We start from the raw sequence: 13,370 nt of genomic DNA on the forward strand, positions 1-13,370 counted from the left end.
ATTGAGGTAATAATATGTGTTATTTTTCCTTTCTTTTTTAATATGGTGAATTACAGTACTTAGTTTTCTGAATGTTCAGCCAACCTTACATTACTGGAATAAACCTGATTTTATCATAATGTATTACCTCTTTTAGGTATTGGTAGATTTCTTTTGCTAATATTTTGTGAGGTTTTTTTTTCATCTGCATTAATGAGCGAAGGTTGCCTGCATTAACTTTCCTACATATTTTTCTCAGGTTTGATGTCATCATGTATACCTCACAAAATTAACTGAGAGAAGTGGTCCCTAAGTCTTGTTTATTCTATGGGAAGATCTTATGTAATAGTGTCATTATTTCTTCCTTAAGTGTTTGATAGATTTCATCAGTGAAACCATCTGAGCCTGGACTTAGTGGGAGGAAGGTTGTAATTAAGATTCGATTTCTTTAAATTCAGCAATTACAGGACTATTCGTATTCCTTGTGTTGTCTTTCTTCAGTTTTGATAACTTGTAATTTTCTAAGAATTTCTCAATTTTATCTGAATTTTCAAAATTACTATTCACAGTATCTTATATTTATTGTACTATCCTTTTGTTGTTGATAAATAATACCAAGATATTTCAACTTTGTCTTTTCAAAGAACAAACTTTAGCTTTTTAAAGATTTTCGTTGCGATTGCATCTTCTACCCAGGTTCATTTAGAAATAGTGTTTAATTTCTAAATGCAAGATTTTCCTATTCTTTTTTTGTTATTGATTTATAGATTAATTCCACTGTGGTCATAAAGCCTACCCCATATAATTTCAATCTTTTGAAATTAATTGATAGTCATGTTTGTACTGTGTGCAATTTTTATAAATATTCCATCTGTACTATGAAATAATATATATTGCTTTTGAAGCAAGACTTATGTTTATTAGTTCAAAATTTGCAAATCATTTTAAGTTTTCTATATATTTTTTTTTTGGTCTGCTTTTTCAAGCAGTGAATGCGAGTGTGGATTTGTCTGTTTTCCCTCTTATTTCTGCCAGTGTTTATATATTTTGAGGGTATCTTATTTATATACAGACTTATATTATTCTCCTGGCATATTGAATCAGATATCATTACAAAGTATTAATCTTTTTCTCTAGTAATTTTTTGTCTTAAAGTCTACTTTGATAACAGTATATCAAAGTATATCTTTGTTTGCATAGTATATAGTGTTTGCATAAAATGGCTTTTTTAATTACTTTTGTACTTTATAATTTAAGTGGTTCTAAATGACACAGTAGTTTTTTAAAATAATCTGTCTTTTAAATTTAGATCTTACATATAACTACCAGAACACATGCTTTTGTACCTCCTGTCTTACTGTTTTTTATTTGATCCTACTTTCTTTCTTTTTCTATATAATTTATTAAGTGTTTTGAATTGTTTTCTACTCCGTATCAAGTTGGTAGTTATACAGTCTTACTATTCTCTTAAGTGACTTTTCTGAGGTTACAACATCCATCATTGACATACCAGTGGGTAATGACAATTTGCATTTTATATCTTTTTGGGACAGTGTGTGAATCTTAGAACACTTAAACTCCATTTTCCCTCTCTCACCTTACCTGCTTCTGTTGTTATGTATATTAAACCTGTCTGTCAAGGCATTATTATTTGATATAGCCTGTGGTCATTCGATTTACTAATTTATCCTTTCTGTTAATCTTCAGCTTGGCTTCCATCTGGGATCATTTTCTATCTGATAAACTTCTTTTAGTATTTCCTCTAGTTCACATTTGCTAGTAATGAATTATCTCATTTTTTTCCTGAAAATATATTTTTTTCACGGTCATTTTTGAAAGATATTTTTCTTGGATATGATTTTCTGGGTTGGCAGGGTTTTTTTCTTGAAATACTTTCAAATCATTCACTACCCTGTCATTTCCGTTGAGAAATTAGCTATCAGTCTTGTTGTTATGTTGAAAAGTAATCATTTCCCCTTTTTGGTTGGTTTGATTTTTGTTTTCCAGCAGTTTTGCAACAACATGTGAATTTGGAGATCTTTTTATTTATCCTTCTTGGGTCTTTGTTCAGTTTTTTAAAAATTGTAAGCCATTATTTCATCAAATATGCATCTACCTCTTTCCTCTTCTCTCCCTCTTCTAACAACTCTTAATTACATGCATATTAGTCCTTCTCCCAGTAATCTCTGTCTCTCACTCTTCGCCATTCTTTTGTTTCTCTTCATTCTAGATATTTTATTTCAAACTACCTTCAGTTAACGAATCTCTGTTCAGTGGTATCTGATTTGCTATTAAATCCATCTTTCAATTATCAGTTTCTGTTCAGTATTTTTAGTTCACTTTTTTCTTAAGGTACAGTGCTGTGTTGGGATTCTCAATCTTAAAGGGGTTTTTTTGTTTGTTTTTTTTACCCTAAATAGTAACCAGAGTTTGTCTAGAGTTTCTTTGGATTTGTATTGTTTTTGTTAGTTTTCATTCTAGTTTCCTGGCCTCCTCATGTACCTGGTTGTTTCTTTTTTTGTGGGTTGGTTTTTGTTTTTTACCCTTTGATTTATGAATATTTATAGAAATAATTTGAAATCTCAGCTGTTACCTTTCTCCAGTAGGATTTACATTTGCTTCTTTCTGTTCATTGTCTGGGCCACTAGCAGTCTGTTATCATTCAGTCCACTTTCAGACATTGAGATAATTCAAAGCTGAGTTGCTTATCCATTGGGAGTCTGTTTGCTTTAGGCTCACCTCCATATCTTAGGATATGCCCCCAAGAATAAAGCATTCTTAATATGAAACTCACCTTCCAGGATTTCCGTGCTATTTTTTCATCTGCTGAGTTATTTTTTACTTTTTGCTTGTTATCCTCTTAAACATCTTTAGCAAATGTCCTTGAAATATGGCTATCTTCATCAGGAAGCGTAGGTCGGTTGCCATTGGAAGCAGTATTCTGTTTCATTCTCTTGGGAAAAAACATGGTTTAGAGAAAGGTTAAATAATTTTCTCCAAAGTTACATATATGTTACTGTTCTGGGATTTTAATTCACATTCATATTCAAAGCCTTTGTTCTTTTTGCTACATTATGCTAGTATTTTTAGACTGTAAATGACTTGTAAAAGCCACCATAGAGATCTTAGCCATATTAGCCATATTGCATATGTCAGGAAAAGTATAACCATAAAATGTCATTCATATTTTCATTATGGTTAATTCTGATCAAAACAGGCTCATAAATATACCTCTTATTAGGCACTAAATTCTTGATTGATAATTAAACCACAGTAAATGCCTTATAAAGTTAACTGTTTGGAATATAAAAACAACATAAAAAGATCAGCAGCATATCCTAAATTTCAAAATATAAAACCATGAGTTGGAAATTTGTTATATAAAACTGAAGCAAAATTGACTTCACATATAACTCAGCATTTTTTGTGAACATTATATTCCTATTCTTTCAACTTGCCACACCCAGTGCCTGGTTTCTTGATATTTTCTGAAATGTCCAGGGAAGAGGAACCTAAGATTAAGTCTAATGTTGTAAGAAATATTTGCTAAATGAAGACTAGTGTAGTAGTAGTAATTCTCTTTTTTATATTTTCTTTTTGTGAAAGGGATAGAAATTGTTGATGTTGTGAATTCCTTCCCCATTTATTTAAAAGTTGTGCATAATTTTATCTCTTTCTTTCTAATTTAGGGATAAAGCAATTCCTAATAAAGTGGGAATATATTGTATCCAGTTTTGTTTTATGATGGATAAAGCAAATATTCTTAACAGTGAACAGGTTTGCTTATCTCTTTATATACCATAGTTAGCTTTACATTTTCTTGCTTAATTTAGGAGTGAAATCTTTTGTTTTAAAAAGAATTAATTATTGGTTGCAGATGAACTAATTAACTACTAAATGCAAAGTAAAACTAAGCAATTTTCAGGGCCACTAAAATAGACTATATTTAAATTATGTTAATATGATCTGATGCAGAAGTTACTTTTTCCATCTCTCTTTATATCAAAGATTCAGTTAGTAAGCATTTTAGTGTATATCATGATAAGGTAGTTCCTATCAACCATACATAAAATTTTTCAATTAATATTTCAAATACTAGAATTGTGGGTAATGAAGTTTAAGGTAGTTTTAACATACATAATCTCCATTTAATAAATGGCAGTGCACTAAATATTTTTTAATTACCTGTCTGATACACCTTTATCTTGTTTTTAATAGTTCATTTAAGAGATTAATGGAACTAAATCTTTAAAAGTAACGTTTCATTTAGTATATGCTATTTCTTCTCTTACTCTTGAATTCTAAACTGTCAATATATATTATTAATCCAACTGCTTCTTTTGTTTTGAAAGATTATAGTTGACATTCAACCTAATCAACCTGTGAAGTTAGTACCTAAAATTCAGCCAGCTACGCCAGCTGTTTCAAATGATCACTCAGTTGCCAATAGGACCCTGGTTAGAGATTTACATCTTATTATCACGGTAATGTTCATTTACTTCCAAAATTGCAAAAGACAGCAAAAATTGTTTTTAATTTTAGGGTGCAAAATAGTTACTAGGGAAAATTTGTGCAGATGAATGAAGTGTAAACATGTTTGAATACAAATAGAGAACACATAACACATAAAATACGTTCAGCTATACTAAGTAGAACTAATTAAAAAATGCAAAAATGTGCCTACTTCTCCTAGTATATCCTCTTTAAATCTCCTATTTCTTGTATTTATTAAACATGTGTCAAGTAAATTGATTCTTCATGTACATTTCACTGAGGGGACAGAAGGAGGTAATTAAATAATTCTTTTAAGAGATCTTTCTGATAACCGATCATAGTGAGCTCCTCCTTAGTGAGAGCTTCTGATTACCTGCAGAGTAAGCAGCAATAGAATTGCTGTGAATATTAACAAAAACAGGTAAAATACAATAGTAGCATATCACCTTTATGGAAAATTCTGCTACTGGGATACTTGATTCCTTTCAGTTTATTTTCCTGTTGTAAACAAGTGAGTCATTCTCAACTTCTCTTCCCCAGATCAAGAGATGTAAAAGTACACAAAAAGGTGAATTTTTTTAAATCAGAGTCCTTTTAATATACAAAGTTAGGATCCATTGTATTAGCTAGAAGCTACCGGTTCTTTCAGGGTTTCTGGGATAATTCTCTGCCCACAGGACACTTAATCTGAGAATTGAATTCTGTGTTTGGAATAAAGGATCAGGATAATTTAATATTTGGGGCTTTATAAATACATCATATTTCTAATTTGTACATATCCTTCTCTGGGTTTAATCTTATCAGTTCTTCTAACTACTTATTTTCCATTGTTTGCTTTAAGGATGACTTCAACAACCAGACTGGAATTGATTTGGTTGGCACTGTAATAGCTACCATCAAAGGTTCTAATGAGGAAGATATTGATACACCGCTCTTTACTGGGAAAGTTAGAACACTTGAATTTCCCTTTGTGAAAGGTTCAGCTGAAATCACGGTAATTTTTATGTCTTTTGGTAGATAAGATGTCTGTATATATTTGTGTTTCTTTGGAAAGCCACCATTCTGTGGATAGAAACAGAATAAAGCATAGCCTGTAAAATGTGTACATATCTTAGAAAAATTTAATAAATAAGCTTATCTTTATTACTTTCTTCTGAAATGGAAATAGTTTTACTTATGAAAAAGATATAGTGCAAAAACTCAAAAATAATCACTATATTATCACTGTTTAGGGATAATGATGATAAACAATTTAGTGTATAACTTCCACACTTTTCTGTATAAACACTAACACTGCATGGATACCCTGTGTGTATATGATTTATATACATGGTGTGTATGTAAAATTTCATTAATGTAATATAACATTGCTTTTATAAAAATCTTGTCCTATTTAACATACCTTTGATATATTTCTTCATCAGTAAATATAAACCTAAATCATTGTATTGATGATCATAATTTGTTTGATCAATCCTAAGTGAAAATTTAATTTTTTCCCAAAGCTTGTTTTATCAACAGTGCTTGCATCAGCTTTCTTTTATGTTTATCCTTTTGCATATATCTTACTATTTAATTCAGAAATTGCTAGAAGTAAATTGGAGACAGAGCCTTTTGGTAGTTACTGCCAATTGCTCTTCAGTTTATATGCCCTCCAAAAGTATGTGTACATCCTTATAATATCACCAATCCTCAATATGAAGTTTTTAAAATTCTAACTGACTTTCCTATATTTAAAAAAATGTATTTTCTTTGTTATTTACTAGTAAGATTGAACATTTTTCATGTTTATGATCTTTGTCCCTCGACTCTTTTTCTTATGGAATGGTCATCATTTTCTTCTTAATTTTTTATTAAAGATATTAATGCTCTTTTATATATAAATATTTTTCTTTAGTTTGTCTCTTATTGGGGCAGGAGGAAAGATTATATCCATGGTGTTAGTTTCAATGTTCTTATGCATTTAATTTTTGATTTGTCTGAATTTTACTTGTTATGTTTTCAAATTCATTAACTAAATTTCTTAGTGTATTCATTTAATAATTCTTGTACCAATAAATTGGAAGAGGCGCCTTGTGTACTTTTTGGTCAGGTTTATATCTAATCCAGTGCTAACACCACTTTTTAAAAAATTATAGTTGACATATGATATATTCGTTTCAGGTACACAATATATCCCATTGTTTTAAACATTAGGCTTACAGTCAGGGAGCCCGCAGCTTGCACTTGGCCCACAGTAGGCATATCGGTTGATTTGACAGTGACAGACCATTATAGCATTTTCAGTTTAGTTAGTTTCTAACTTTTAAACTTCAGGAATTTTTATATAAAGATATGCATTTCTGATTTATGTGGAGAATTTTAAAGACCTGGCAATACTGAGCCAAGATTCTTTTATGGCATCAGGACTTTCCAGTCAGCTGTATCTTTGCCGCTTTTCACTTCTTGACATTAGGAGCAAGTGTCGGCTGATACTTTTATTTACACTTGTTCTTTCGTTTTTATTATAATGGAGAGTAAAGTGAAATTTTCTTATACTCTTAACAAAAATTAGGTAATGATAGCCACATTACCTTTGTTGGAAAACAAAAAAAGGGCAAGACATATTGAACCTCAAAGTAGGTTTGTTTTAGAGAAATACTCCTAGCCTGCTTTACATCATTCCTGTTTACATTTGTCCTGTTTCCTTGGCCACCTGTAAGTTTTTTCAAATTGCTAACCCTGCTAACAGCAACTTGCTGATGTTGCGAAGGTGACTTAAGCAGTTCCCATACAGCTGGATACAAAATCTAAGCTTCGTGTCATACATAAGAATTTCCACTAGAGGTTCCTAATATCACACTGGACAAGCAGGAAACTCTCAAATGCTGCTTGGCCCCTGACCCATTTGTTGATTTAATAGGTTTGGGGCAGGGCTGTGGGAGCTGATTTGTAATAAGCAAGTGATTCTTATGACTAGGTACACTTAGGAAACACTGGCCCAGAACACAACCAGTATTTGTAAATGTTACACATTTGCATGAAAAGTACCTGTACTGCTTTTTAAGTTATAATCTGAATATATAATTTTTTAAGTTTGTTAATTGTGTTATTCAAATCCTTTATAATTGTGTTATTCAAATTCTTTATATTATTTGCACATTTTATCTGGAAATTTCTGAAAGAGGTATCTGAGTTTCATTTTGCTATGCATTTGCCTATTTCTTGTATTCCAAATTCCCATTTGTACATGGATTCAGTTCGGGACTCTTCAATTCTCTTCATTTCTATTATCCTGTGTTTGCATTTTTCTTGATAAGCTGTATATCAGAGATTACAAACTATAAAACTATGAGATAGTAAAGGTCCCCATCAACAAGACATAAAGGAAGAGCTATTTTTAACTATATCAAAAGTTCAAGCTATATACCGTAAACATATTTTCAAAGAATTAAAAGAACAGTGGTGATGTGTTGATACTGAATTGTTGACACTGGATGATGTTATATAGAGATTCATTATATGATTGTATAATAAAATTTTAGAGATGATAAATTGGGTAGAAATATTGCTATGTATATATTGCTATGTATATGTAAAGCATTTTTACATATAATACAGGATTAATGTATTAAGCATGTTTTTTTTAAAACTCCTTAAAAACTTCCTGCAAATCAAAGAAAAAGTGCAATCTAGTGGACAAATAAATGACCAAGAATATTAGCAGGCAAATAGTGTAAGGGAAAGTGTAAATGACCAATAAACAATAAGCAGGACCTCAGTGCCAATCATGGAAATATTCTAGTTAAAGCAATAATGACTAGTTGATTTTAATCCATCTTTTTAGAAAAAAATACTTGGTTGATATTAAGTGTTGGCCAGCATCAGAGGAGCTAAATATTTTTATACACTAATGGTAAGAGGATAAATTGATAAAGCCTTTTTGAAAGGAAATTTGATAACTACCTATTAAACTGTTTTAATGATTAATATTTCTTGTTATCTATTCTAGAGAACACATAAGTATTAAAAGATATTTTCTTTGCTGTTATAAATAATAGCTAAAATTTTTTAAACAAACTAAATATTCATCATCCAGTAAAAGATAATCATAGTGTAATATATCTGTCGGTACTATCCATAAATTATAAAAATTGGTATCTGGACATTCACTGGAATTGATCAAGAGATCAAGTGCTGAAAGCAAATTACTGAAGTATAAAGTGTATGCTATTTCCTAAGTGCCAGCAGTATTTTATTTTTATATGTGTTTACATTCATGTAAATACACTGAAAATATCTTTTTCAGACACTAAGTGGGATTAGAGATCAGTTTAATGGTGGGCTTGTAATCTATATTTACAAAAAAATTGTTAGCTATAATTTGTAATTTTGTTATTTTGTAGAATAGTGAGTTCTGTTGATTTATGTATATTTTTTAAAGTTTTATTTCTCTGAATTGTATTATTGTAGTCTGAAAAAACAGCTAGCATCTGTTTACTGTAAGACTAGAAAAATCATTTAGGATATAATTATTTATATTTGCATTATTTACTAGTTGTATGCTATGGTCTTAAAGTATATCAAAAGTGTTTGTGTGTGTGTGTGCTAATGAAGAAAATAGTTTTTTTAAAAAACAAATCTTTAGAGCTTTTCAGGACCTCTTATTTGGTCACCTGGGACTGGTGGGTCTACTTCCCTGGTAACAACTGTAACTTAAACTCAGCATTGGGCTTTGGGCATTTCATTGTGGTTGTTTTTATAATTTTCACACTATCAGCTGTTTCACACTGCTTCAACTTAAAGGTTGGAATCAAGAAGATTTTGCAAGTCAAGGTGCAAGTGGCCATTGATATTTCTAGTCTGAAATAAAGGTAAAATCTTTAATGAATCTTAAGGATCATCAGTGTTAAAATTTACCACTTACTTGGAAACAGCCCAATGAGAGAGACAACATTTTTACATTGACAAATACCTTTTTAACTTTTTTTTTTTGTTACTGTTCTTTTTCTTTATTCAGAGTCTAGTGCTGGCAGAAAATAGTCCTGGAAAGGATAGTACTGAGTATTTTATTATATTTGAGCCTCAGCTACCAGCTTTGTCAAGAACATTAGAATCATATATTCTACCATTTATGTTTTCTGATGGTAAGTTTCTAGGAAAATTAGAGGATTACACTCATATGTTTGTGGTACTTTAGGTAACCTTGATTTGCTTTTCATTAATATTGTATTTATTAGTTATTTAGACATGACATATATTGGAAAAATCATAATTTTTAATTTGAACTAAATTATCTGAATTTTTTTTTAGATGTTAAGAAGCAGCAGCAACTGCTAGCATTTGCCAAACAAAAGGATAAATTATCTCGATCTATTGAAATGTATAGAGGTGTATTTGAAACCAGCAGACAGCTTATTGATGAAATGAAGTGTAAGTCATTTTGTATTCAAAGGTAATAAAAATTAGGCTTTGGGGAACGATGAAGCAGAAGGTTGACACCAATCTTCTTTTCAGAGAAGAGACAAACTATCTCTTTTCCTAAACAAGTAACCTACAGGACATGACAAAGGTAGTAATTATGGTTTATAGTATTCTTCATTTGATTTACTTAAGATGAAGTATTTCTTCATTTCCAATTAATTCATAACCTGTTTACCTAAAAAATTGTTTTTTAAAAAAAATTAGAAATCTGTGAAATTTTTAGGCTTTAACATGTTTATATCTAGCTCCAGCTTCTGGCAAAAGTATTAGATGACAATATCACTGGAGGATTTGTAACATGATTCTTGCTTTGAATAATGGAACTGTGTGTTTTACTTAAAATATCTTAAGTATATCACACTATGGAGGTATACAGGACAGCACACACTAATATAGAAGTATGCAACTCATTTTTTATCAATATATGGAATGTTTGCTGCAGTTTTTAATGTTTGTATACTGTCAAAAGGCAAGGCATTTGTTGAATTGTGCTCTGTCATCTCTTTCCATTTGTCAGATTTCTTTGGCTATGGTTTTTGGCTTTATGTTAATTACATAGTTAAGATTTTGACCCATAACCAACAAATATGTACTACCCGCATCAAAATATACTCACTTTTGTATTATCTATCCAATGTCAAGGATATTTAGAAGATTACAGGAACTATGGAGAGTAGTGAGATAATACATTATTCATAGCACTAAAAATTATTTTTATAATGTCTTGTTTCTCAGATTAACCTTATGCAGTTATGTATGATCATGAGGATTAAATAATTTAGCGAGGAGTACTTGAAGTTTTTAGTATAATATCATAATATCTCTCTTAATCACATTACTTTTGTTTCTTAAAGTTTTATTTTGAATTTCTAAAAGAATCACTTATTTTTCATTTTAGGTCAGTCATAAAGAGGAAAACAATGAAATACTGAAAATATTTTTAAAAACTATATTTCAGGGGTTATTACACATTGATGCAGGGGTGTTTTTTTTGTTTGTTTTTAATTTTAGGCCAAGTCGAAGGAGCAAAATTAAAAGAAGCCCAGTTGCGAAATGAACTAAAAACACATAATATTGACATTCCTACAACACAACAGGTAGTTTCCAAGTATATGTGAATGATTTTTTAAATTAATTCTAGTCTATAATTTTTTTACCATTATATTTTATTAGGATTGTCATGGACACTATTGTTTTTGGGTACAAAGACATATGTAGATTGTACTCTGGTCACTAACTAGACCTTAAAAGGAACTAACAAAAGAGTGCTCTTTTTAAACAAATTGCAGTTTGTGTTTCTAATGTAATGACACCAATAAGTGAAATTAATAACATACCAGTCTGTGAACTGCATTGAAAAGACTGTAGGTTATAATTAATATAGGTGGTGGCAAAGAAAATGAGATAAAGTAACAAAAGACAGTAAGATATTTTAAACTTACATTCTTTTATGTATAGGGTGGGGCAAAAGTAGGTGTACAGTTCATATAGAAAATAAGACAATAATTTGCATACTCTTAACTGTAAACCTACTTGAAGCCCACTCTGTATATAACTCAGTTTCAAAGAGAAGTTCTGTTATACATTGTGTATTTCTTAACAAGATATAAAAGTAATACCTGTTTAGTAACTTCATTATTGGGTTGTCCAAATTGTTGATTTTTCTTTGCTCTCATTGTGGACTACCTGGTACAAGAGTAATTGGTCTTGTAGTTAATTTTCCTTTATGAATTACAGATATCATACATTGAAGCACTTTTGAAAAGAAAGATATTAGACCAGGAAGAACTAAAGAAAAAACCTAGAAGATCATGTACTCTTCCAAACTATACTAAAAGCAGTGGAAATGTTTTGGGAAAGGTTTGTATTTAAATCTTTAAAGAGGCAGTACATTTTATTGTTTTGTTTTGTCAAAATGTGTTTTAAAATGACATTATAATAAGAGTGTTAATTTCTTTGTATGGTTTAACTTTTTCCAACAAATTACTTGCTCTTATTACCGTAATAGAGATTTGGTAGAATTTAAAACTGAAGTGCATACTTAATCCCATAATTCTTAGCACTATTGAAGGCTGTGGCAGAAATTAACGTGTCTTAATTCAATGCTTATTGTCTACTTAGAGATGCTTTCATATCACATGACTTAATAGGTAGCCAAGAACTTTCTCTGTGACTCAGACTTCAGTGAAAAAACAGAAGAGAAAGAAGGATCAGGATTTGTCTGAGTCTAATATTGTTAGTGAATTCTTAGATGCTCTTAGAATAACAACAAAAAAAACTTTATACATCTTTGCTGCCAAAAGAGTGTCATTCTTCCTTTTCTTCTATTCCTTTTTTGGTTCTACCTTATTCAGTCTTGAACATTCTGTTGTATAGAAAGTGTTTCTTACAGAAGGTATCCCTAACATCTTCCGTTTTTAATGGTGTTGAGGTTTATGGTATATATGTAGGTGTATTTTACTTGTTAAAACATTTCCATTTAACATGCTATCTTAGCTTTCTGCTTTTATCTCTGTCTTTAAAATCAAAAAGAAACTGAAACTGAAGTACAAACAGATTGAAACTGTGCTTGAAGGTTACATATGAAGCAAGTGGCAGAGCCTAGACTCAGCCTCATCTGGTCTGACTCCAGAGTCTATGCTGCTTATTACCATCTTTATGGCCTTTGAACATCATTCTTTTACAACCACTCTGAACCTTTTATAGTATTTCTATTTTTACATGAGGAAATTAAAGTTCAGAGAATTTAAATAACTTGTCAATGTGTATTTAGTAAGAAGTAGAACTTAGACATAAACAAGCCTTTCTGACTCCAGAGTACATGGTAGGGTTTTTTTTTAAAGATTTTATTTATTTATTTTTAGAGAGGGCAAGGGAGGAAGAAAGAAAGGGAGAGAAATATTAATGTGTGGTTGCCTCTCAAGCACCCCCACACTGGGGACCTAGCCCACAATCCAGGCATGTGCCCTGACTGGGAATCGAACTGGCAACCCTTTGGTTCACAATCTGATGCTCAATCCACTAAGCCACACCAGCCAGGGCCATGGTAGTTTTTTTATAAATGGTTCTGTACATCACAAGCAAACTACACACTGAATATAGGGAATAATGGTTACTCTAAAAGTATGTAGCAGTATGTATTACTGAAACTGTGTTATATTATTATCCAAACCCCAAATATAATTGGAAAATTAAGAATGTAAAATTATAAACTGGAAAAGTTTATAATTTATAATGTTTTAAATTGTTATTCTTCAGACAATCTATAGAATTCTTTTTAAAGATTTTATTTATTTATTTTTAGAGAGCAGGAAAGGGAAGGGGAAAGAGAGGGAGAAAAACATCAGTGTGTGGTTGCCTTTCACGCGCCCCTTACTGGAGACTTGGCCTGCAACCCAGACATGTGCCCTAGACTGGGAATTGAACCAGTGACT

At 30.8% G+C, this 13,370-nt stretch overlaps 1 protein-coding gene across 1 annotated transcript in view; it reads left to right on the forward strand.

Annotated features, from left to right (window-relative positions):
* SMCHD1 (structural maintenance of chromosomes flexible hinge domain containing 1) overlaps positions 1-13,370 on the forward strand; it is a 143,130-nt gene that overhangs the window by 102,270 nt on the left and 27,490 nt on the right. Inside the window, exons 35-41 of the mRNA XM_028524982.2 lie at positions 3,669-3,756; positions 4,332-4,463; positions 5,315-5,467; positions 9,473-9,599; positions 9,766-9,885; positions 10,948-11,033; positions 11,674-11,796. Coding sequence (XP_028380783.1) covers positions 3,669-3,756; positions 4,332-4,463; positions 5,315-5,467; positions 9,473-9,599; positions 9,766-9,885; positions 10,948-11,033; positions 11,674-11,796 — 829 coding nt within the window. The remainder of the gene's footprint in view (positions 1-3,668; positions 3,757-4,331; positions 4,464-5,314; positions 5,468-9,472; positions 9,600-9,765; positions 9,886-10,947; positions 11,034-11,673; positions 11,797-13,370) is intronic.

The sequence above is a fragment of the Phyllostomus discolor genome, chromosome 9, assembly GCF_004126475.2.
Source record: "Phyllostomus discolor isolate MPI-MPIP mPhyDis1 chromosome 9, mPhyDis1.pri.v3, whole genome shotgun sequence".
Classification (NCBI taxonomy): domain Eukaryota; kingdom Metazoa; phylum Chordata; class Mammalia; order Chiroptera; family Phyllostomidae; genus Phyllostomus; species Phyllostomus discolor.